This window comes from Phoxinus phoxinus (genome assembly GCF_949152265.1).
Source record: "Phoxinus phoxinus genome assembly, chromosome: 6".
Lineage (NCBI taxonomy): Eukaryota > Metazoa > Chordata > Actinopteri > Cypriniformes > Leuciscidae > Phoxinus > Phoxinus phoxinus.
In genome coordinates, this window is record NC_136881.1 from 25,580,501 (window position 1) to 25,607,178 (window position 26,678).

The 26,678-nt window shown below is 37.4% G+C and overlaps 2 protein-coding genes across 4 annotated transcripts in view; one reads left to right on the forward strand and one right to left on the reverse strand.

Moving 5' to 3' along the window:
• The window catches only part of dhrsx (dehydrogenase/reductase (SDR family) X-linked), a 56,177-nt gene extending 42,921 nt beyond the window's left edge, over window positions 1-13,256 (forward strand). For both annotated transcript variants that reach the window (XM_079615756.1, XM_079615757.1), the window contains 3 exons: window positions 1,404-1,611; window positions 5,271-5,478; window positions 12,366-13,256. In XM_079615756.1, coding sequence (XP_079471882.1) covers window positions 1,404-1,611; window positions 5,271-5,478; window positions 12,366-12,548 — 599 coding nt within the window. In that variant the 3' untranslated portion in view covers window positions 12,549-13,256. The remainder of the gene's footprint in view (window positions 1-1,403; window positions 1,612-5,270; window positions 5,479-12,365) is intronic.
• Window positions 1-26,678, reverse strand: part of LOC307000297 (uncharacterized protein) — a 52,540-nt gene that overhangs the window by 14,721 nt on the left and 11,141 nt on the right. The window contains exon 11 of one of the 2 annotated variants that reach the window (XR_013798010.1): window positions 2,510-2,610. The exons of the other annotated variant lie outside the window; for it this stretch is intronic. The gene's annotated coding sequence lies outside the window, so the exon portion shown is untranslated. The remainder of the gene's footprint in view (window positions 1-2,509; window positions 2,611-26,678) is intronic. 2 annotated transcript variants of the gene reach the window in all.

Below are 26,678 nucleotides of genomic sequence, written 5' to 3' on the forward strand. Positions count from 1 at the left end.
GATTTAATCATTTTAAAAATTCTTATTAACAATAAACTAAATTTCACAGCATTTATTACATTAGGTTAATATAATTGTTTATATTGTATAGATAGATTTCACATTGTATGTATTTAAATGAATGTGTAATGAATAGTGAACAAACATGAAATTACAATACAAGTTGCAAAATTGCTTTTTGTTGTTAGTTCATGATACCTAATGCATGAACTTGTAAAGTCTTAACTGTAAAGTGTTACCTATTTATAATTTATAGGTTGTCTCCTATAAACAGGCTTAAAATCTCTTGCGTCCTCCTAAGCTCGCTCTGTTGGACATGTCTGGTCTGTGTCCTGAGGGCCTCAGGGGTTGTTTGTTTTAACTGAATGACTTTTATTTAGAAGCTTGCCCGAGGGAATGTCTCAAAATGACAGGAACAGTCACACACTGTCCTCTCCCTAACAGAGAGAATTAATAATTCACGCTCCCCTTTTCCTGTTTGTTCTCTATGGCGTACACCCCTCCCATCTGATGCCATCTGATGGGTCAACATATTTGTGCCACCCCGTTGAGGGTCTAATGATGCCGAAAGGTCAACGCTTGACCCCTCCAGTGCTCTGTCTGGACAGGACACTGCATGTGTCTGAGGAAGAGTCGAGGGACATTGATTCTCTCTTCAGAGAACATGGATCGATAAAATTAGGATTCGTTAGGTTCAACTTTCCAGTGTGAGTGTAATTAAAAAAACGTACTGTTTAATGTTCATTTAATATGCTGAGGACTTTTTTTATAATCCTGGTTATTGTTTTCTCCTGCGAACTGAGCTGTAATTCTGTTAAGAGCAAAATAATGATGAAACATGTTTTCAAGAGCAGAGGCTTATTCCCGCATGAATGCTGGTGCTCAGTCTCGGCCAGGGTTTTAAACCAGATTACATCCATTTAATATTGGGATTCACCAACTTTAATTATCTTGTGGTCGCTCTTTATAAAGACATAGAAGTGCATTTTTGTAGAAGGGTATGTTTATGTGTGAATGTGACGCATGATGACATCTTTTCATTTTCTTCTCAACGAGAACATGAATTAAGCAGAAAGAGGCACATTAAGAACTTTAATGGAGGAAATGGTTATTCGCTTGTTCAGTTTCATATGAAGATCTCTGATATCATTCTCTATGTGTGTTAAAAGCCGTTCAGATGTGAATCAATAAACCAGCAATACGTAATTCACGGTATTCAGAGAGCTGCATGCAGTACAATGTTCTCTGAGCGCATTTTCATTGCTCTTCAAAACAGTGACTCAGAAATGACTCATGAGTCATTTTTAAGGTGTGAATACTTGATCAAGCAGGATTCTTCCTGGTGTCCTGCATATTCTGTTTGTTCATAATATATCAGCAATGATGTTCCTTTATGTATGCAGCTGGCGTTATGCTTGTTCCGGAGAGGAGAACAGAGGATGGATTTGAGCTACACTTTGGGCTAAACTACCTGGGCCATTTCCTGTTGGCCAACCTGTTGCTAGATGTCCTGAGGAAGTCAGGCAAACCTGGGAAATGTTCCCGAATAGTTATTATGTCTTCAGCTACCCATTATGGAGGAAGATTACCTCTGGATGACTTGCAGGGAAGGTTAGAGCTTTACTGTATTACACTTGAGATTATTTTCTTACCTCAAGCCTTTTTGTGAATGGAAGGGTTGAATTGCATAGACAAAGATTTAATTATTCTACTTGTATTTAAAATCAAATTGTATTCCGTATTTTTCGGCACTACTGCTGAATCTAGTTCTACATGCAAAAGTTATCCAATTTTATGTTCTGTTTTTGCCGTCTGAATTCTGAAATTATTCTGAATTGTCTACTCTGACTGCGCACACACAAACAAAAACATAAAACACAGTCATTGTAGTCATATTAAAAAACAGTCAGTTTTTTTTCAAACAATACACTCACTGAATCCACCGGTTACTGAATTAAGATCTCACTTTTCATAACTCATTCCCAACTGACAACCGTTACCGTGTTGTTTGTGCTGTGGACTATATTATGAAATGTGGCTTGTGAGACTTAATCCGCATAATTACCTACTTGTTGAATAATAATAATACATTTTTAAAAACACAGGTTTAAAAAAAAAAACGGTAAGAAAACATTTTGAGGGGTTGAATTAAATGTATAATTTTTTTGTCTAATTTGTCTATTTAGCTTATTTTAATGCTTGTTTTGTCTTGTTTGACTTCATCTTAAGTCATCATGAGGCACAGTAGTGAGAACCTCTGGCATAAACAAAAAATATAGGTATATATTAGTTATATTAGGTATATTACATGATATATCAGTAAAATCGTAGGTGGAGTTTCACTTTGTGCATGTAGGGGTAAAAAAAGAAGCCTAAAGTCTTATTGTGTGCAAATATAAAAACAATAAGCTATACAAATTATTTAGAGACATACACCTTATTTTCCACTATATAGTATCTATACGATTATAAAACACTTTTACCCAAAGGATAAAAAATAAAAGCTTACCTGATGCAGAAGTAGCTGTTTTCTCCCACAACTTGCTTAGATTTCAACTCTGACAGTTTTGCAATCAAACATTCATACAGTTGGCCTACAATTTAGCTTGACTGCTTGCAAAAAGGGGAACAAAAAAGAAGAAGTGTAAATTGCCAAACACTGCAACACTTTTAAAATCTGGAGAAGAATGCATGTGGACATTTAAAAGTATATGACCATTTCAATATGGTTTCAATATGTAAAATAATTTGGTCATAATTTCATAATTCTGCACATTAAAGTAATAATATTAGATAAAAGTGTGTTGGTTTTTTTCACCACTTAGACTAATGCTGCATTCACACAATGTTGTAAATAATTACCGTAGTTTCAAGATGACAACACATGACGTTCCACTTGGAGCTGTTATTATGCGTTTCTGTGGCAATACTATCAACACCTAAATTAATCAACAAGCTCAATAAGGATGTGAACGCTTTTACAAGTTGAAATCTCGTAATTACTTAAACAATTATCCACCACAATTATCCAGACATAAAGCAATCCAGGACAAAGAACTGACAGAAACTGAGCGCAGAAACTTAAGTACAGTGGGCAAACAAAGGAGCTAATGAGTTCATTAACAAGGGACAGGTGATTGCGATGGATCAATGAAACACTTGGAAAACTGGGTCAACGGAAAATGAGCGAAACAGAAAGTGAACACAATGAAAACAAAGACTAAACGTAACCCTGACACACTCACTTAAACTGTTAAATGTTCTTCATTCTTAGCAGATCTCAAACTGAATGTCCATTCATACGGTACATTATAATGATGTGGTGCCTAAATAATTGCTTTTAGTTTATTTAGACAAAAAAAAACCTATAGAATATAAAATATAGAATTTTAACAATTTACCAAGTATAGAGTATTTGGCTATTTATCAGTGGAAATAATGTTGACCTGTCTGTATTAGCCGGAATTTTAATATCGGTGCATCCCTAACATTCTTAAGGCAAAAATATGTCTCATATTAAACACAGATCTTCCTGTAGTGCAGATCAGTCCATACTGTCCTATTTATTCCTCAACATATTGCCACTGGTCTAACCTATTTTTCTCAGGACTGCTTTTATTGCTTTTCAATCTTGAGTGTCCTCATCCGTTACTGCAGTCATGTACTGCAACTATTCAAGGACACAGTCGCTATAACATGCAGTGCGATTCAGAGCATTGTTTATTGATTGACTGCATTCTGCAAAACCTCCTGGGAGGCAGAAAGGGGGCGGCTATGAGTGTTACAATAAATACTGACAAACAACAAATCTAATACAGCAAACAAGGTACCCGCTTGCAACTGATGGTGAGTTCTTGTCACGCTCTATGTTAAGTGTGTGTGGTTGGCTCATGCTGTGGGTTGGCACAGAAGATTCCTAATAAATATGTCCTTCAAGGTGAGAGAGGAAGGGGTGGGCGCAAAGACATCTGCTGGTATAAATAACGGATAAATGAAGCAGCTGAATGATTCGACATGGATTCTTCATTCTAGGGCATTCTAGGACTTCAAAACATGCATAGAAAGACAAGATTTGTTAATCAATTTATGGTTTGTTAATGTGAATATAGCAATTAGGCACCAATGCTGGTACAATTTCACAATTATTGATGCTAATTTCAATACCACAACTAAAACTGATATGCTGTTGAACAAATTTTTTTATGAGTTAAATGTTTATATACGTATTGGCCTGGTTTCACAGACATGACATTGAGGAGTAGGCCGTAGTTAAATTAGGACATTTATGTAGCTTTTATAAACATGCCTTATAATAAATAAATAAAAACTATCAATGCCTAAATTAATCTGCAGCGGTCACGTGGTACAAGTATGAGCTCTAAGAAAATTCCCAGCTTAATATTTGAAATGACGAGCTCTACGAGAATGTGAACGCTTTTTAAAAGTTGAAATCTCGTGATTATGACATGGCACGAATGCATGGGTTTCAAAGTGCAAGGTTTTGAAAACTATGCCTTTATCGTCTCCATGTAAACTACAGAAATGTGAATTTATGAAAAGGGTGACATCATACGTATGTATATTACATTCACGAATGCATATTACGTGTTTGCGGGGTGTTTCTTGTCAAAGTGACATCGCCAACTACTGGCCTGTTTTTTTGTTGTTGCTTTTTTTAATCAATATTGGCTATTTAATTGTAAAATTGTTCATTTACCAGTTTTTACATGTAAATTATTGTTGCCATCATCATCATCATCACTCACTTAAACTGTTAAATGTTCTTCATTTTTAGCAGATCTCAAACTGAATGTCCATTTGTTAAAATTATTTTTTACAAAAATAATTTGAAATGGAGCTGAAATAAAATAAAACAAAACTATTAGATGAAGAAAAGAAAAGAAAAGAAAAATAAGCTATATGGAAATAGATAGACTAATACAATTGACAAAAAGCAAAAAATACTAAACCTTTAATATCAAAATAAAATATAATAAAATTAAAGCTAAATACTAAAAATACTGTAATAGTATATACCAAATAACACTGGTTTCATGTTAACTAAGATTCACTGCTGTTCTGAATGATCTGATTTGAAGCAACAACACATCAACAAGCAACAACACACCAACAAAAGCACATTCTTGTCAAAATGGGTTTGCAAACACAAATTACAGTAAACAACACATTAATGGCTGTTGACACCAAAATAGCTGCATAACTATGCTCAAGGCCTCTTTCTTTTTTCTCCCATTGTCTCTCTTCCTCAGGATGTGTTATAGTGCCCATGGTGCATACGCCCAGAGTAAACTGGCCCTGCTGCTGTTCTCCTACCACCTGCAGGACCAGTTGTGGGTCAACGGAGACCATGTAACGGTTAATGCAGTGGACCCAGGCATGGTGGACACAGCCCTGTATGACAATCTGTGTGGCCCGGCCCAGCTAGCCAAGAAGCCTTTCGCTAAACTGCTCTTCAGGGTAAGGAAAATAATATCGCCATCTATAAAATCTCATTAGTCAAGTTTACTGGAGGATAATAATTGCCTGTGCATATTTGGACTGCCTTATTTGAATTAAATAACTTACCAAACTTTGGAAAGTCAGCCAAACTAGGTCTGAGTCACTAGTGTGATGGTTTATTCAGGCACCTGTCTAAATATTTTATTTTATTTCAGTTAACTTTTGTTTCGTTTCAAGTAACATATTTATTTATTTATTCGATTTTAGTAACTATAATGACCCTGGGTGGGAGCTCTATTATACGAAAGCCCTTTTAATTTTTGCCTAATCTTTCTCATTAGGTAAGTGCTATATGATTGCAAAAGTAATCTAAAATCTAAAATTAGGCAGAAGCAAGCAACCACAATTAAAATGTCAGCTGATAAATATACTGTATTGAATGATACTGTTAAAATAAATAACTAATATTATTTAAAATGAGAACTGTTATTACTTATTGGTCCAGTATGAAATTGCCTGCTTTTGCATCTAAAGCGCATTCAGTTTCATGAGTTTATGAATATTCTTCTTTAGATACAGCGAGTCTGTGTGTAACACACTTTAGAGTCAGTGACAAAGGCTGTTGTGAAAGGTGCTCTGTTGAATGACAACACTTTATGACAAACCCACCTGCCCCAATATGTTGCAATAAGGTATTGTGACAGTGTGGTGTACCCTGGGAGACAGTTTTCACTCTCTCTTTTCTTCTTTTCCATCCGTCTCTTGGAATTCGTCTTGAAATCTAAAGGTTTGGAGCCGTATGTCAGGGTGAACAATAATTGGATTTATCTTGTCTCTTTGCTTCAAAGGTGTGTGTGTGTGTGTGTGTGTGTGTGTGTGTGTGTGTGTGTGTGTGTGTGTGTGTGTGTGTGTGTGTGTGTGTGTGTGTGTGTGTGTGTGTGTGTGTGTGTGTGTGTGTGTGTGTGTGTGTGTGTGTGTGTGTGTGTGTGTGTGTGTGTGTGTGTGTGAGAGAGAGAGAGAGTGAATCAGACGTGATTCTTTCATCTTCTTTTAGAATATGTTACATCTTGAATTTCAAATAAGTGGAAGAAAATGCTGGCAAGAGTGAAAAAAATAAAATAAAGTAATATAGAGTATACAATTACAATGTATGGTATTTCTAGATTTTTAATGTGGTTTCATGTTATGCTATATATTATATGCCACCTATACAATAACTACCCATCTGTTTGAGCTCAGTTATGTGTTGTCTCAAAACGATCAAAATTGCTACCATTATTCCAGGCTGTTGTACTGTCATCTGATAAATTCAGCTGAGTTTGTGTTGCTAAAAGAGCATTAGAGATGAGCAAACATCTATAGCAAACAGCAGCATATGATTGTGTTGAACATTATGTAATTTTTTTTTTTTTTTCCATGAACAACTCTCTTTGGTTATGCGCGATAGCAAATGAAAAGCACAACAATGGCCAGTGACCTTCGCCCTTTTCTCAAGGGGAATTATTTGTACTATACAAAAGATAATTCAATGTGTAATCAGTTGAATACAAATGTAATATCCGTGAATCTCGTACCCTTGTTGTGGTGAGGTGTGTTGATATTGATTTATTGTGATAGTTATCAGCACAGCAATATCCTTTTGCAGGGGGCTTAGTTATTTATTTCAGGTTGAGTCACGGGTCACGGCGACCATTATGTATGCGGCACAGAAATCGCTGTAGAAAACCCAGAAATTATGGGGCTCAGCGAGGACAGTGTGCTTTATGTGTTTAAAAGAAAAGTTGACAAATTATGAATGTCTTGAGGGGAAATGTTGTTATGACTAGACAGCCAACGACTTTTAAAATAGAAAAGCACACCCGCTGTAGAGAATCAAATTTTTCGGTACTTGGCAAAAAGAAACTGATAGGGAAGGTTTGTCCAAGAGCATTTCTTCTTCTTTTTTTTATAAATATAATGATTTGTTTAAATAGGTTTTCTTCCCTGAAAAGGAGTGCTTCCTGTGCATAGTCTGAACATTGAAAATGAATAACATTTCTGAAGTTTAATTTTGGAACTGTCTGTGTTCAATGAAAGAGGGAGATATGACATCTTTTTGTTAATCAAATGCTCTCTCAAAACTGAATTATGCATAATTTTAAACATATTTTACATTCACGCTGATTGTTTTCCACCAGTTCATTTTCCCTGAAAATTCAAGACAATAATGCTTTACATGTGGTAATGTCTATTTTAATATAATCACGTGAATTATGTACAAATATACGGTACTTCATCTCTGTTGATTATTTTCCTTTTTTTTTTTGGAACTTGATGGATGAAAAAAATTCTCAAGTGTTACTTAAGTAATAATTACCGGTAAGTTTCATTTCATTAGGTAATGCATTAAGTATTGCATTTTTACTGCATTTATTAATCCAGGTTAATGTCATTTTACAATTATATTGTTAATTCATGTTGGTTTATTATACTAGTAATGTTATTTTAAACTTGAATAAAGTGTATACTTAAACTTGAAATGTATAAGTACATGTACACATTGACATTCATCTAGACTAATAAAAGCTGTACATCTATTGATCTTTATGTCATGTTAGCTATATAACTAATGTTAACGTATATAACCTTAGAGTGTGAAGTGTTATCAGATTTACATAAAATATCACATGCATGATACATGACATGCAAAAACAACAAAAGATTCTAAATATTAAAATTAATCTAATATAACAAATAATTCTGGTCTTTGGTTATGATTGGCTGAGCTGCTTACGAAGAAACGGCCCCTAAACTTTTAGAAAATCTATGCAAACTGTGACTTCTTGCTTTATTTTGAAACATTGCTTTCTCATAGTTCTAATTAGTCAATTAATAAAATAGTCGATTGAGTTCTATATTAATTATATATGCAGCATCGTCATTTTAGCTCGTCAACCACAATTATATATATATTTTTTTTTACTATCACACACATGTCTAAATAATGTAAAGTAGTCCTACATAATGATAGCCATATATAGTATATCACTGCAAAATCTACTGGTTGTTGACACATTTCTACCATTGTGCGGTATACGGTCTGTACATTTAGTGCGCTTCTCTATTAAACAGTATGTACAAATTTTGTCTTTCTAAAGCGCAGCCGCTGTTGCTTCATTTCCCCTTAAGCACACAGTCCCTGTATGTTCCAATACTACCAGCTCTAAGAGAAAAGCTTTTCTCGCACTCTTTGTGTGCTGTATTGATTCCGTTCATTATAGAGAAACCTTGTGGCTCCTGCAGTTTAATCCAAATTCCCTCGGACGAATGAGATCTAGAATATAGAAAAACAGTGCTCTGCCCCAATTGCCTGGCCTCAAAGAGAGACGTTTGAAGTGCAGAATCTGGCACCAGTGTTAGAGAAGATTGGCTGTCCAGTGTAATTGATCCGTCTGGAGGTCATAGTCCAACTGACCATCTGCATATCAATCTCACCAACTGTGCAGCCCAACTTTTAGATCTTCTGATGTGGAAGCGAGCCATAACATTTGCAATTAGAAGGCTAATTTGAATAATTAACCATGGCAGTCGGAAAGCATCACGTGTGTAAACATGAGGCAAGAGTCACATGTGAAAGTGTACGGATTAGGACTGACAACAAAATAATTTTCAATTAAATTACATGATTAGCTTGCTTGCAATAAATACAATATATGAATATTTGAAACAAAAAAAGACAACAAAATAAAGATAATTTAACAGTTTTGTGGCAGGCAAGTAATGCATTTAATAGACTTGACAAAAAGTCAGTATATTCCATTCAAGTTAGTTAACATGTGCAACATGTTCTTGCAACCCTTCTACACTTAATTATTGTTGGGTTATTTAAACATGCACTAAATGGACATATTTGGCCATTGTGTCATTTCAGACTTTCTTTCCAGCAATTTGCATCAAGATTTAGAGACGGTTTGGGATAGTTCACCTAAAAAAGAACATTCTGTCATTATTTACTCACTTTTCATGTCGTTTCAAAGTTCAAACCTGTTTCTTCTGTGGAACAAAAAAGATGAAATTTGAAAAAATTCTCAAAATATTGTCTTATTTCTTTTATTAGGAAGGAGAGTCATGCAGGTTTGGAATGACATGAAAATTCTGTCATCATTTACTCACCCTTATTTTTGGGTGAACTATCCCTTTAAGCTTTTAAAAACTTTCATTCAAGTCTGTTCCGTCTTACTGTTTTTGAATGTGTCTTGTGTGAACGGGACACATTCTTATTCCCTGGCTTGCAAAAACTGGTGTGGAATTTATGCCCAGGTCAGGAGGCATGATTTTTTTTTTTAATTAATTGTACTATTGAAGTTATTCTTCATACCAGTAAGCACTGTTTCTGAATTCCCTGAAATGCCTCGATTATAGTCTTGAGTTTTCTTCTAGGAACGTAGACGTCACAGTATTCCTCATTTAAATAATTCCTGCCCAAGGCATACGCAAAAAAAAATGGGGCAAAGCCTGGTTGCGTTATTTGAAACTCATGTTATGGTAAGGGACCCTTCTGAAACATACACAGGGTGTTACCGACAGACTGGCAAGAGAGGTGCTGCCACAATGTATACTTTTTTTTAATTTTTTTTATGTTTTTTGAACGTTCAAGCATTAAAATCTATTCTAGTAGACCCCAAAAAAAAAAAATCAAGACTTTGTAAAAGGGCATAACATGGCCTCTTTTAAAAGTTAATGTATTATGTAAAAATATATATTATACATATTAAATATTAAAAATAAAAATATTAAAAACAATGAACAATAGTATATTTATAAATTAACATTAACCTACATTTGATGGCCTCCTAATTAAACACACCTGAACCAGCTAATCAAGAACTTCAGAATTGCAAGAAACTCCCAGGCAAGTATTTAGGGAAGTTGGAGCTAAACTCTACAGGACATTGGGCCACCATTTACATTTACATTTAGTCATTTTAGCAGACACGTTTATCCAAAGCGACTTACAACTGAGGACTACTGTCAGCAAGCGAGTCATCGTGAAGAGGCAAAAATAACGCAAGAAGTGCTCAAAATACAAACTTCAGGCATTGCTCAGAGTAGCATAAGCCAAACAAGGGAGGATACATTTTTTTATTTTTTTATGTCAAGTGCTCCAACCAAGTTTTCCAACCACCAGAAGCGAGATTGGACACACCTGGCCTAATAAATGCTGAGAAAAAAAATAAGTTAATTGTTTATTCATGATACCTAATGCACTGACTAGTGATCAAAAATGAATCCTTGTTCAAAAGTGTTACCAAATGACAAACTGACATTTCTATACAGATCCAATATATAGTATTTGTTTTCAGTATATTTACGAAAACAACTGCAACTTACAAGAAAGTGCACATATAAGTGGCAATTACCAGAGCTTGCAGCTAAGGATATATGTCAAGTGCTAGGGTAAGATTTCAAGTGCCAAGAAGAACACTACAGAACAAATAAAAGAACGCTATAACAACTGCAAACACGCTCAAGGAATGTTGTGATGGCTGTCACGTACAAGAATGAGCAATGTCAAGAGACTAGCAGGAATGCAAAATTAGGATTTTTGTTCCAGGAATCGGGATCATCTTTTCTGTCCTTCTTTGATATTTCATATCCATCTCTGTTTAAATATTCTTAAAGGGCACCTATTATGACATTTAAAATGTTCCTAATGTTGTTTAGGGAGTCCCCAACAACAGTTTTACGTGCATGCAATGTCAAAAAACACTTTTGTTTTCGTATAATATGCATTTATTTTTACCTGATTTGCTCACCGACTCCCAAATGATTCGTTCAACGACTCATTTTTCCAAACCCCTCCTTTGCGCGACGCTAACCTGCGTTGATTGGTCAGATGACCCAGCAGTGTTTACAGAGATAATACTTATTGTTTAACACGGAGTACAATGATGCTTTTATCAATTAAATCGTGTTATTATAATGATTATAGTCCACTGCTTTGTAGTTTGTATTAAAAAACTAAAAATAAGATAAAGAATTTAATGTTATGTTAGCGAGCATAGCCCAGAGTTTATATTGTAACAGCACAATCAGTCTTTGTTTGCATTAGCCCGATGCATAAACATAACGTTTTTACAAAAAAAAAAATGCAGTTACGTTACTACGAGGTATTACTCTATTGTTTAAGACAACTCCGAAAACAACGACAAACACTTCACATATCTCAATACAATTGTCATTGAAGACCTAGAAGCTAAACGGTGCTTACACAACAAACAAAATAATAATTAAGCATGCTACATAAAACATAAAAGCAGCAATTATTAATAACACTTACAGGTTGTGATACGGAGGAGGAAGCTGATGCAAATACACTTAGAAATGAACCTTCCTTCAATATCAGCCGGCTCGCGAATCCAAGTTTGATTGCATTTAAAAAGCAATCGTCTTCAAAATGGCGTGAACAAAGCACAAGGCTCGGACTACACTTCTGTGCTATAGTTATATGAATTGTAGCCACTTAGTCTTCAAATGCTCCTCCTTGGGCAGATGAAAACAGTTGGCTTTTGAGTCGCACTTCAGAACACAGCGTCTCGTCGCCATGATACTTTCCCTGGCCTTGGAGCGCAATAAGTGGGCGTATCGTATTCAAATAACTTGACAAGTTGACGTCATCTAGTCAGAGAAAAAGCTTCGGTCTTCTAACGATTCATAAAAATGACTCCGAGTCGACTCTTACTTTTGAAAGACAATAACTTTATATACGGTGCACTTTCATATTTCAAACTTTGCAGGAGGTTTTTGTTCACTTAGATCTATGTTACACACTACATGAAAGGTAAATTTCAAAATTCCATAATAGGTGCCCTTTAACGTGCCCACAGCTGTGTGTGACTTCATCTCTGATCCCTGTCTATCCACAGACGCCTGCAGAAGGAGCGTCCACAGCTATCTACGCTGCAGCTGCCTCTGAGCTCGAGGGGATCGGAGGACTGTATCTGTACAACGGTCGTAAGACGGAGTCTTCAGCGCTGTCTTATGATGAACGGCTGCAAACCAAGTTGTGGAAAGAAAGCTGTGCTCTAGTGGGTCTCCAGAAGGCCTGAGATAACATCAGCACTGAGCTCCTGATCACAGAGACCTTGGCTCTCAACTTCATAAAACGTCCACCTGAAAAAAATTCAACCTCTTGCCTTAAGTTAGATTAGTATCCCTGTTTTTCCATTTTTCGTCCTCTGAAACCGTCCCTTGGTCTTTAAACCATCTCGTTACCATTTAGTGTTCACACAAGCCATCCTTTAAGGTCTTGAAGACTTTACCTCAACAATACATGACCAATACTAACAAGTGCACTGTTTTCCAACCTAAAACCTCTCTCTTCCTCCTCTTCTTCTCACGTGGGAACTTTCTAAACACTTTGGTTTTCCTGAACTAAGCAAATAAAACAATGATTTTGACTAATAATCTACTAGCTTGTGCTCGGATAAGCCTTTTTGAGTGCTTAATGAATCAGGACCGTCACAATGGCTGTTCCATTGATTTTCCTTTGGAATCCGTCAACAGACTAAAGACAATCGAAGGATAACATGATTATATGTGAAATCTCAAGCTCTCTAAACTGGGCAAAAACCAGCCTATCTCTGTTTATTCTCTTCGTTACCGCGCTGGGATTTTACGTCTTTCTTTGTTAGTGTAGTTGTATATCTGCAGTGGCTCCTACATTGGGTTATTCCATCCATCAGTCAGTGTCATTCCTCCCTCTGCCTACCACATCTAATTCTCTAAACACAAACTGTAGAAAGGCTAAGGGGGGGGGACATTTGTCTGGCTAAGCCCTTCATTTTTTATTCCTCCACTGTGCAATTTGCAATGCTGTGTTTCAAATCTTCCACAAAAGAGACGGCTGCCCTCATGTCAGGTGCCTCACCTTCATCCACCTTGTTTCTCCCCAAGGGAAATATTTCGCCCAACTGTTCTGTTCGTGACTGTGACGTGCTTAGAATTTGCGATTCCAATGTGTAATTATGTGGTTGTGGTTCTTTTTTTTTCTCTTCATTTTAATCTTGCTTCTGAGCAGACATTGAAACATTTTATTTTAGATGTTGAGTCTTAACATTTAAATATATTCCAGCTATTATTATTATTTAATATATTTATCCAAGGTCAGTGTGCAATTGCAAAACAACTGATTGAGTCTTGAAATAATGGAAAGTTTTCCGATAGGAGATGTTGCTTCATAAATATCAATATATAAAAGTACTGTAAAAAATTAGGTACTTTCTACCTGCTGGTGTCTGTAACAACTCTGCGGTGTTGTCTCGACTTTGGCTGCTTTGGATAAAGTGCTACTTTGACCTGTTCAATTCTAATTTAAATGTACTGGTGTCAAAATGTGCCTGTCATTTGTGTGTTTTATGTGGTGTCAGTCATGCAGTTGGCCAAATGCATTCCCATCCAGACATTTCAGCATCTCCCAGCTAATTCTGTTCCTTTTCTTTATTGTACAATGAACAGGATATGAAGCTTTTGGGTCAATGAGAGACAATTGCTTTTGAGAATGTGCTTTTATCATCGCCTAGTTTTGCTCATGGTACTGTAATTATGCACTAATGGAAGTGCTGCTGTATTATAATGTATTTAGCATTATAGGAAGTGTAATTAACTTCCATGCACTGATAATAATGATCCAATAGATTAATTATATGGTTGTGAAACTGACAAATAAATTAATAATATTTGGAGGCACCAAATGGTTGACGATAAATGAATCGAGAAATAGTCTCAGTACAAAATGTGTAAAGAGGATTTTGCGTACTTAGCTCCTCAGCCACATGCACTGTGAATGAGCCCAATGTTTCTGTCATTTGTGTGTGAAAGAGAGGGATAAAGATGGAAAAAAGAGTGCAGCATTATCTTGCCAGGAGAGTTCTTGTAGAAAACAGAATGAATGATGTTCTCTTCTAAGCCTCTTGTCTAAATAAAAACACTGATTTCCCTGTTGCAGTAGCTGTTTTTTGCCCTGCCTAATGTTTTCCTAATTGTGAACTGTAAATGAAAAAGTGAGATGTAAAATCCAATTTATGTGTGGGTTTAAAAAATTGTCCAGAGCCGGTGAATTGCCATTTCAAGGACACAAGAACAGAAGACATGTGATCTACGTGCTCTGTTAACTTGAATAGAATAAAAAAAAAATTAACCTTTGTCCAGTCATTTCATTTTTTTTTTTACTCTCACTAATAGTTCTCAACAAGTTCTGTCATGCATAGTCGCATGTAATATGTGAAAGTGTTGATTTCCTTTCTTTTTTTTAAGTAATAGTTGTACGTTTTGCTTTTGGCAGATAGTACATTTCAAGAGATGGTTGTAGCAGTGTGTGTGTGTGTGTGTGTTTTATGTGATTTATGAGGACACACATAATGATGCATTACACTGGTATTACAACTTAAACGTGGTCTATGATGACATTACATGAGTCCTCATAATTCAAATAGCTTAAAAAAACTATGTTTTATTAAAAATGCAGAATGTTTCCTGTGATGGGTAAGTTAAGGGATAGGGCCAGTGTAAGGGGATAGAATATACAGTTTGTACAGTATAAAAACCATTACACCTATGGAATGTCCTCACAAGTATAGCAAAACAAACTGTGTGTGTGTGTGTGTGTGTGTGTGTGTGTGTGCGTGCGTGTGTGTTAGAGAGAGAGAGAGAGAGAGAGATGTGACTCATTTTAGGTTTTTCTGTTATGAATGCCTTTGGCAGTTTGTGGGACATCCATCTCAAGCACATGCACTGATATGCAAGACTCACCTCACTCACATATTTAAATACTAACACATTTGATTGCTTTTTAAGTGATACTTTTGAACTCAAGCCCTTGCTGATCAGTTGTATGCTTCTAATTTTAAACCTATTCCTCACAAACAAATTCTCCAAGCATCAATGATTCTGTTGACTTATTTAATCAATGTAGTGTAGTGTCTGGACCAATCAGACACACAATTATTCATTATAGTTAATGAATAATAGAGCAAACCCCCTTGCCCAAAAAGCAAACTGTGTTAGAGTTCTGTGGACAACCCCCGAAGAGCAACTAACGTCAAAAAACAGCAAAACAGGCCTCTGGTCACCAGAGCAGAAAAGCTATTTATGACCAAAAGGAATGTGGAAAAAAGTAACTTTCAGTCCATTTCCCTAATGAAACACATAAAGCATGATAGGGACTCTTTCCATTAATTCATAGCCAAACCTTCTATGAATGAACATGCATATCTCCAGGACATTGTGTGTATGATTATCACTGTCTTATATTGTGTATTTTGTACTGTACACTATTTTATGCATTCTTTATGATAGAACCACTAGTTAATGTAACCTCATCTGTACAATGCTTCCTATCAAAATAATCCTCATCATTTAATGCCTTAAACATTGGTGAGTATATCGGCGACTTTACCTTCAGAAGACTGCCATAATCACACGTTATTATTCAGGTAAGTTGCTATAAAAACTTAAATGTTTTATTTATGCATTTAGTAGACTCTTTTATCCAAAACGACATAAAATAGATATATGAGATATATAATGGCTGTGTCCGAAATCGCATACTCTCTGAGTAGGTACTTCTTTTGAGTAAGTACTTTCTTTGTGACGTTCTGTATAGTATGAATGTAATTTGTACATACCACATCCATCATGTTGTCATTGTCATCTCACCTATGGTGTCACTTCACTGCTGTTCATGACTATGTATACACACCGTATGCCTATTATATCCCATTGCCTAAGCAATTATGCTCAAGAAGAAAATATGTACCATAAATAACATTCAAAGAATTCTATGTCCATCTGTGGAGTCCCCATGTAGGGTTGCGACCACTGGGTTAATAGTTTGGACTATGTTGTATCCAGCCCTTCATTTTTCTCAGATTTTCTGAGTTTAGAACAATGCTTATTTGCTTGGAACATTATTCTAGAGGTAATGAAATGATTCCACAAACTCACCTTAGCGGTGACCAACAGGTTCATCAGTATTCCTTTAACTCTATCAGTCATCTGTCAGATTTGTCCCCGATCAATCATCCTGCTCTATTTCACTCTTAATGGGGTGGATATGTGATATGTGCAGAGAGCTGTTGTCTTATCCATAAATCTCTGATTACTTTCCAAAGCCAGATTACCATGTAAAGGAGTGTGTCTGTGTATGCGCTTGACTTGATCCCTGTTCCCCTGATCCATGTTTTCCTGGATGGCTATCTCTAATTTATCACTGTCACGGGCTTGCCAGGGCTTGTCACACTTTGCCCGTCACTCTATGGTCTCTGTGGTGCTCCGGTTGGTTCGTGCCCCATGTGTCTGGAATCCAGCATTTAGACTCCCTATTCTTATCCTTATCTGACCCTGTTTTTTTTCCATCTGACATATACATTTTGTCTGCTTGATAAAAGAGGTACACGCTGGCAGTTAAGTAGCCCGGCTGAATCTAATCAAACAAAAAAGTTGTACGCCTCCAGACTTTGATATGACTTAATTTGCTGTCTGGTGTAGTACGATGTCTGAAGGACCAGATAGTTGGTGATGTCAACAGCCTCCACTGTCGGCAAATCTTCAAGTTCGACCGAAAACTCACTCATCTTCATGAGGAACGGGTCACGTCCAACATATCTGTTAATTCTTTGTATCTATTTCTTGAAACTGGTTCTAAATTGGTACAATACGGACTCTCCGCAATGTTTTCCTCCATAGACGTATTCTCCATGTTTACATCCTGCCCTCCATCTGAAATCGCCACGCTTTCGTGCGTCATCATAATCACGTGACTAAACCCAGCAATTGGTGGGCCATCACCATCAACTGGTGGATAGCCCTCTGTTCACCAAATTAGTGAATTCCTGACCTCTGTTGATTTGAAGACAAACTATAGTTTGAACATTTAGAGCAACAGTTTCCTCTAATAACTCAATTATTTCAGTGCCAGTCCTCTCTATACACAAACTGCTTGGGGCCCCTGAACTATACTATAGTACTATAGTAGTATAGCAGTACTTCTTGTCATGCAAACATAATGGTAAAAAAATTGTACGCAACTATAAATTAAACTATGGAATATTTATATTTAATATGTAATATATTATTTTTAAACATATTTCAATATTAAATAACTCTCAATGTCTCCAGCTTTGATATTAGACCAATGTTGAATGACAAAAATGTCAAAAAATAATAATAATTGTCAGGAAATGTAAAGCATGCATTGCACAACACATACTTGTTCAGTCAAGCAAGCTCTTCTGAATATACAATGTCAATGCTTCAATAAACAATAACCATTCAACTTTTAATCCAAAGTTTGCACACTTAAATCTTGAAAATCTTGAATATGTTTACTTTAGAGAAAAGGTGTTGTCATGTTATCTTATATGTCCTATTGTCAGTAAATAAAATAAAATAGTACAAGTAATACATAATAGTGTTGTGCCAATATTTGTCTTAACCTGCCTAAGCTTTTCGAAAAAGGTTTGCAGTCATTTTTGACCGGGAACAGTAAGAGTGTAATTTTTTGTTGTTTAATGAAATGTTTCACTTCCCTGAAGTTTTAAAAATAGCATTTGCCCACGTTTGGGGGGATTTTAGGTTATTTAGAAGTATAACCTCTTTTTTTAATGAAATGATAAAACTATAACCCTAGATCAAGACATCCTTAAATACAAATGTAAAGGTCTATACTCTAATATTCTTTTACATTTAGTTTTTTTATATATATCTTTTATATATCTTTATCATTATTGCTATAGTCATCATGCTTGGTATGAACAGGCAGACAGTATGTTGTTTGTTTATAGGAAACTGCTCTGAGATACATGCTGGCTTAAGGGGTGGTAGGAACGTTTTGGAGGTTACGGGGCGCCCCCACACAAATTTTGCTGAGGGATCCTTTAAAAGGGTAGGAGCGACACTGAATAATGTGTAGGTAAAAAAAAAAAGCAATTTGTTCTGTCAAGACAGATCGGGCTCTAATGGGCTCTCTAAATAGGTCTTTGTAATGATATGTCCTCCAGAAAGCTTTCTGCGTACCAGCCGCTGAACTTTGTGTCACTAATCATACAAATCCTCTGCCAGCTCTCCTCTACTTTTCCCTCAGAGCCTGAGAGACACACCAATCAATGGTGTTGCCAGAAATGGCCCTTTTTTCGCCCCTGATCTAAGATCTACTTTTCCTGGTTTCTGGTTAGAATTGAGGTAAGGTAAGGCCCTAGATTCAAATAAAAGAGCAATTTTAAGAGCTGTTAGCTCACCGCTAATAGCTCTTGTGCCCCCTTAACAGGCTCCGTGGAAAGGCCTTATCTTCACAAACCAGCAGGCCTACTTAAACCTTGGTAATGCTGTCTCGATAAGCCTCAACATCCAGACTCTCGCTCTTTCCCTCACCCGTCCCAACCAAAGCACAGCCATCATCCATATTTAGCAACTCTTAAGAGTCCAACTGTGATCTCACAAGTGGAGGTACAATGGCATTACCAATTATTCTCTCATTTCACTGAAGAACAAATCTTGTACAGACCTTTTGTTCTCTGTTACCCCTTTTCCACCAGCAAGAACCAGGAGCTGGTTCAGAGCTAGAGCTAGAGCCAGTTCGGAGTTGGTTCTACTGACGGGTCTTCTAGGAACCGGTTTGCCTTTCCACAGGCTAGAGAGCCAAAACAGAGCCAGATCTTACGTCACTGTGTATACATCTCATGTTGCCCAGCAACGCTAGCCGGCAGCGCCAAACAAAAACACACCAGGCTTGTTCGAGATGGTTCGGCTTCTCGCAGACCGATCGCCGCGTGACATCAAAGCACTGCGAAAGCGATCCAAAAGCACAAGGAGTCGTATGCTCTCCACACACTCCCGGAGCTCTGATCGGTCCGCGCCGCTCTGATGCATCTCGAACAAGTCTTACATCAACAATGGCGATCGTTGCGTTACTATTGATGCTCATGGCTTTGCGAAACTACATCGGCGAATCAATCCAAACACGGCGAATCAAACGTGTTCGTGCAGCTTGCCGTAACTTGCATAGACGGAGATTACAATCGAGCAGCTATTAGCTCGATTAGCAGCTATTTCAAAAATGGCGGTCACAAGTTTATTTTCGTCTTGTTGGTCACGGTAACCCCGCCCCCAGCCCCTGACGCAAGCGGTTCTTACTTCTAGCCCAGCAATGTTTTGGTGCTACTTAAGAACCACTTTTCCTGGTTCGGAGCTGGTGCTTTGGTGGTCGAAAAACAAAGAACCGATTTGAAACTAGGCTCCAGCTCCGAACCAGCACCAGCTCTGCCTTGGTGGAAAAGGGGTATGTGATATTTTTATTTCAGAGCACTCAAACTAATCATGCTCCAAGCGATGTCACACGTTTTTTAGGCTGAAACATTTTTTTTGTCACATATAGCAAACATCTCCTCACTATCCGCTAGCTGCCTGTCCCCTGAACACCCTGTAAAAAAAAAAACGCGGTCTCTGTAGACAGCCCAGGATTCACAAACGGCAACAAAAACAAACTGGGCCAACCTGCACCACGAAACATAACAAACAGTGTTCCAGCCAATAACCAACAAGAATGATTTGGGGGGGTTAGTGTGCGTGCACAAGTGGGGTGTGGGGAGTGGAGGAGAGAGAAGCATGAAGAGGGAAGTTAGCTAGAGGAGAGACGTCCTAGACAACAACAACGAATAACGTTAGAATTATATTCTCTTAACTTCCAGTTTCAGCAGTTCAAAATTATATAATTTAGTAAAATAAGAGAACTAGACTGTACATGCAAATAACATAAGAGTGGGTGCGGCCATTTGTAACTTGAATGTGTGAGGCCACTCACCCACCCGTTTCCAGTTATTTTAGTTGTATTAAAACAGTCTGTTATGCTGTTTGATACTGGTATTTAGGGGCCAAGCACTGAAGGTGCGGGCACCTATTGTATCTGTTCCCGTTCTTATTCTTCTTTTTCTTTTTCTTCCGACTGGGCGTCTATGGCAGCCTATAGAACCGTTTGCGGGAAACTTATACAAATTGGCACAGTGATAGAGGACAGCCTGAACTATCACCATAGCAAATTTGGAGTCTCCAACTCATTCCCTCTAGCGCCACCAGCTGTCCAAAGTTTCACTCATGTTTATGCCAATAACTTTTGAACCACAAGGGCTAGAAACAAAATTATTTTTTCCTCTGATTCCCGGGCTCATGACGATTCGATATTTCCGTCATAATAGTTTTCCCGCCATTTTGAATTTTTTGAAAAACTTACTTTTTCGAACTCCTCCTAGGCCGTTGCTCCGAATTTCACGCAAAATGAACCAGATCATCTCCAGACCTTGACGACCAAAAGTTATGGAATTCAAGTTGATTCGAATTACCGTTCTCGAATACCGCGCAAATAAATTTTACGTAGCGCTTGCGAAAACAGACGTAAGGCCGTATCTCCACAACGCTTTATCGGATTCAGACCAAATTTGGTACATGTCATCACAAGCATGACCTGAGGCTAAATGCTGCGTTTCTGCGCAGCGCCACCTACTGGTCCGGAGATATGAAGAATTTTTTTTTTCTTATAACTTCTGAACGGTTTGTCCAAAAATCACAAAAGTGGTCTCGTTAGATTCAAGGCGTCGTGCTGAGTTGACTGATATCCAATTTTCCCATATCAGCCATTTTGGCTGTCGGCCATTTTGAATTATGTGCTAAAATGCTGTATTTTATGAACGCATGAACGTATCGTTACGAAACTCAGTATGGGTCATCAGTACAACGCCCTAAAGGTACTCAAAAATTTATGAGACAGCGCCACTTTTTGGTCAAAAGTTATAATGAAATTTCCAAAAATGCTAATAACTTTTGAATAAATTTGCCTATAGTAATGACACTGATCTCAATAGATTCCTTGGGTTATGCTGAAAACATAGATACCAATTTTGCCATAGTCAGCCAAACTTCCTGTCCGCCATCTTTATTTTCTTTTAAAACCTACTTTTTCGAACTCCTCCTAGACCGAACGTCCGATTTTCACCAAAATCGGATCGTGTCATCTCCAGACCGTGCCGAGTAAAAGTTAAGGATTTTGTGTTGATAGACGAAACCGTTTTCGTATACCGCAGTGGCAAAGTTTAGGCATGATGCCAAAATGACTATTCAGGCTTTATAACTGCAATGCCTTGACATATTGACACCAAACTTTGTAAGTGTCATTGTCACTTCACTCTGACCACATCACATCAGTTTCGTAATTGCGCCACCTATTGGTCGAAAGTGATAATCATATTTTTAGTTATTGTATGCAGGGTTCCTACACATTTTCCATTTCAAAATTCCATACTTTTCCAGACTCAAATTTCAAATCTTCTCTATAGATTTTCAGACCATATTAAAAGTGCCCCTATTATGCTTTTTCAAATATTCCCTTTCATGCAATGTGTAATGCAGCTCTCTGCAAAGGTATGAAAATGAAAGAGCACGCAATAAATTAAGTTATTGTATCTAAAAAGAAAGAATCGACTTTGAACCACTTAAACCGAGTCATCAGGAATTTGAATCCCACTTCCGTAACGGCTACACGTCACTGGGTAACCAACCCAGTCATACTAAATGCGTCCCTAGAACCCATTGTGTTTTTACCGTGCAATTTATACGCGAGAATTAGTTTTTACGTGCATAGGATACGCATGGGTAGGTTAAGTAATGGTGTGGGCTTCCGATAAGCACTGTAAGTGGTAGACCAATCACAGCAGAGTAGGCTCGTGACAAGGAGGGATTTAAAGAGACGGAATCATCGAACCTGTTTGAGAATCATGAAAAATGTGGTGATGTGTAATGTATATTATGAGAAAATGAAAGCGTTTTTTGTAGGAGACCTCCAAACCAAAATTAGTATTTTCACCCCGCAAAAATGATTTTAAGCCAGTTATTGATATATTCTGCTGTAGTGTCAGTAGACATAGGTTATATATAAAACTAGAAATTGTGATGTGCAAGCATGCAAAACAATTCACATGCACATGTGAATAGTTTCTCGAGGGCACAAAAAAAGTTTATCATATACACTACTGTGCAAAAGTCTTAGGCATGTCAGTGTTTTCACCCCAAAAAGTGGATTTAAGCCGGTATCACCCGTGTCCCATCATGACAGTTTCACAGCATCCCTCCACCACCCCATCACCTCACTCTTGGCTGGTTTTCTATCCCAGTCAAAGGGGGGATAAATTACTATATCTGATTTCATGTATGTGTGAACTCGTGAATGCACAGCATTTTTTTATTATTATTATTTTAAATTCATTAGATTTTCGATAATAGAAAACTAAACAGGGGCAATAGTCTGGAAATGCAAATATTTTTCCATACTCTGCTTTCTTTTTTCCATACTTTTCCAGACCTGGAAATTACTCAAATCAAATTCCATACTTTTCCATACTTTTCCAAACCCCGTAGGAACCCTGTGTATGTGATTTTCAACCATTTTGCCAAAATTCATCTTCAAATGTCTTTAATTGCTCCTTGCTGCAGTTTGTCTCACACTTTCAGCCATGTAGGCATATCTCGTCGCCTGCTTTTGCGCTTGGCCCCGTAATGGCTGCTTGCAGCTATATTTGTTACCATATTAATTTATTATCATAATCCTAAACACACTGGTTTGTATAACAGATTCAGGCTTGGTTTTTGTTTTGAATCCATTTGCAGAAGTTTTAAACCAATAAATCAAAATCAACAGGCAAAGAGATGGTCAAAGATACTGGCTAGGTTCAGTGAGCAAAATAGACAGTCCAAAGACCGAACCAAGGCAAAAACAGTAATCCAATAAATGTGATATCCAAGAAACAGGCAATATGTCATAATAAGAAGCAGTCACAATGGCAATGGAAAGAATGCTCATTAAGGCAATTAAGACTGCCAGAACTTTGCAAAGTGTTAGTGGAAAGCATGGCTCTTTATATGTAACAAACAGGAAGTAACTGTGGAAGAAATAAAGTGTGGTCAGTTTTCAGGTAAGGGCTTCCCACATTGGTTGGAGGAAGCAAATGTTACAGTTGCGCAAATAGTTTTACTGTTCACTGCACTGTTATTATTTTAGTTATTTACCTGTAGCAGTTAATTAATTTGGAGTCTCACACATTCACAGAAAGTAGATTATTTCCTCATTGGAAATAAAATGGGTAGGAGCCAGATAATAATTTGAAATGTTCAAAAACTAGATTACACCATAGGAAAAGGGGCTAATGTTAAAAAAATTGTTATCTACCAGCTAAATATTCAGAGACAGCTACAAGTACAGCTTCAAGCAAGTGTACATTTTCAAAACGCATTTTTGTTTTCCTTGAAATTTTTAATCAAAATGTCATTACTCAATCTTCCAGTGAAACAACAGACTTCTTTCTGGTGACGTATAGCCTACCAAACGTCTCCAATTATTTAGTCTGCGTACACTCCAGCCCTTTCTTACAATAAACTGCAAGTTTGCATTCAGATCTGCCTCCATCCTATCAACAACAGATGGTTAGAATCAAGTCCTTACGCTACATTTTTTACATTTTCGATAAACCATTTCACTGTACATCATGTAGGCCTATATCACAACAAAGAAGAAAAGATGTCACAACTTCCGTTTCCACACAAATTTGAATTCCTCAAAAAAAAGTGTAAACACTGTTGACGCTACCAAAATATTGCCCCATTTGTTTGAGGTGTCAAGAATTACCTCATTAGCATGGTTCAGTTAGCCTATTTGCTAACTGTCTATTTGCTAACACTTGCAACCACCGGGTTCACAAGCAATTCACAAGCTTTAACTTTTTTAACAGGTACCCAACCACTAGTCTCAGGCAGAAGACATGTAATTTCTGATCCAAGATTGGCTTCCACAATCTCTTTGTGTCAACTTTATTTGAGTTTAGGCAACACTGGTTACAGATAAATGGCTAATGGCTGACAGAGGTAATTGTCCCTGTGATATAATCAGTAGCGGGATCTTTTGATAAATCTCTTTTTGCCTGCAAGGATGGGGGCCAATGAAAAAAAGTACTTTCTTCAAAAGAACTCAAAAAAAGAAAATTCTGTCAAAAAGTAGAAATATTTGGAGAATCATTATGGAGCTTTTTCCATACAACATTTTAGTAACCACGTCTGTCAACCTAGAAAAATAATAAATAAAATACTAGAAACACCATTAGATTATAGACCATTTGGCATTGGCTGTATATTCAGTTTTCTGAAGCTGTGCAATAGGTTTATGTGTTGAAAATAGCTGTCTGTACATTGAAAATGTACTGTAATTTAAGGCATTTCTCATTTATATATGTATGTTTTTTATTTTCCAATGTAACATTTTCAGAGGAGCTGAAGTTGTAGAAGAGTTTTTATTCCGTTGCAGCATATACTATGGCGTCACAGCACACAAGTGTACATTTTTACACACAGCTTAATTTAGTTTATTCAAAATAAATCAGTTCAATTGGGTCAATGTACATAATGTACACAATGTATATATAATGAACCACTAAGAAAAGTGCCCAGTTTAAGCACAAGCGCTATTCATCAGCACAATGGTAACTGCAAAAATGAGCGATCAAACTGTTCCGTCATCAGTTCTTCCTCAGTTCCGCACAGCAGAAAAGTTATCCGCTGCTGCTGCTGCAGTTGTACGGATTCTTAACTCGTTTATTGCAACTACAATTCCACATTTTCACATCAGACAACCCAACGAATGACTTGACACAACTTGTACCGGGGAAGAGCATAGGCAGGGCTAGAATCCGTACAACTGCAGCAGCGGCAGAGGACTTTTATTCTGGTGAGCGGAACTGATGAAGAACTGATGACAGAACAGTTTGATCTTTGGCTGACAAATCAGAGGAAAAGGGCGTTTCATTCCCGCCCACGTGTAGAAATCGAATATTCAAACTGTTCATTCATTTTTCTACCTCAGAACGAAAAACTAAAAATCAAACTGAATTCTTGTTTTTCTTTTTTTGGGAAAAAATTTAAAAGCGAAAAAGGAACTGTTATACTTTCAATATTAAATAAAAAAAATGACTGAACGAATGATACACGGATTATAAAGGCACACAAGCATTCTTCGCGAATCTATGCATTTACTCACTAATGTGAAGAATCTCGGGACTAGCAATATATCATAGTAGATGTAGCCTAGGGATAAAAATCACATTGAACAAATTAAACTCAATGTACTGTTGGAATTGATTTCTGGTAATGTTCTAATGTTAATTTTTTATTTGATTTTTTTTTTTTTGCAATTTCTATTGTACACATCAACCTTACGGGTGACGACCTTCCACGTCTCGCTGCCATAGGTGACAGTAGGCAGGACGATGGTTGCGTACAGACGCACTGCTGATGCCTTGCCAATTTGACAGATCTAGAGTTGAAAGTGTCTTGCAGCTACTCGAAGAAGGCGTCCTTCTCAACATCCATAAGTCCAACTCCGCTCTTGTGTTTGTCTTCGTGGCCCGAGTAGATAACCACCTTCCCGTCGCTGACCATGCGGTCACTGCTGGTCCAACGCTTCTCGCTGATGCCCAAGACGTCCAATTTGTAGTTGTCGAACTCCCGCAATAGCTGGGCCAGTTGTCCAGTCCAGAATAGGGTCCGGACGTTCCAAGTGCCTATTCGGGTGATGTTTCTGGTGGAGAAGATCGAATTCCGCATCAGATTCTGGACACCGTTGCAGGTTTGCTCTGTCGTCGTCATCATAAAATCCGAGTTCCAGCGTCAATCATTCTTACGTAATGTTTCTTCTCTCGTTGTTTCGGTAGCGGATGAGGATTGTTACGGGGGACGGGTTTCTAGCCCAACGCTCCAAACCATTCGGGAAGCCAGTCCCACTGTTCGCCGAGTGTCAAAAGCCCGTGTTGCCCAGCCGACGCCACATGGAGGAGGTGGATGGACTTTATTCGGCCTTGGGCTTTATTCGGCCATCTCTATAGCACTGCAGGCATATTTATTGTGCAATTTATATGCGAAAATTTGTTTTTATGTGCATATGACATGCACTGTAAACCCCTTGGGCAGGATTAGTGGTGTGGGGTATGTGCGTTATTTTCGTGTATAAATGGCACATCAAATACAATGCTATAGAGACGCATTTCATGAGATCAGGCTGATTTGATGGCTTTGTAATGGCAATTGCTTACCTGTTTCAACTAAAAACCGTTTTGGCCGTTTACACAACCAAGTTTTGGGTGGCTGAAAACGCA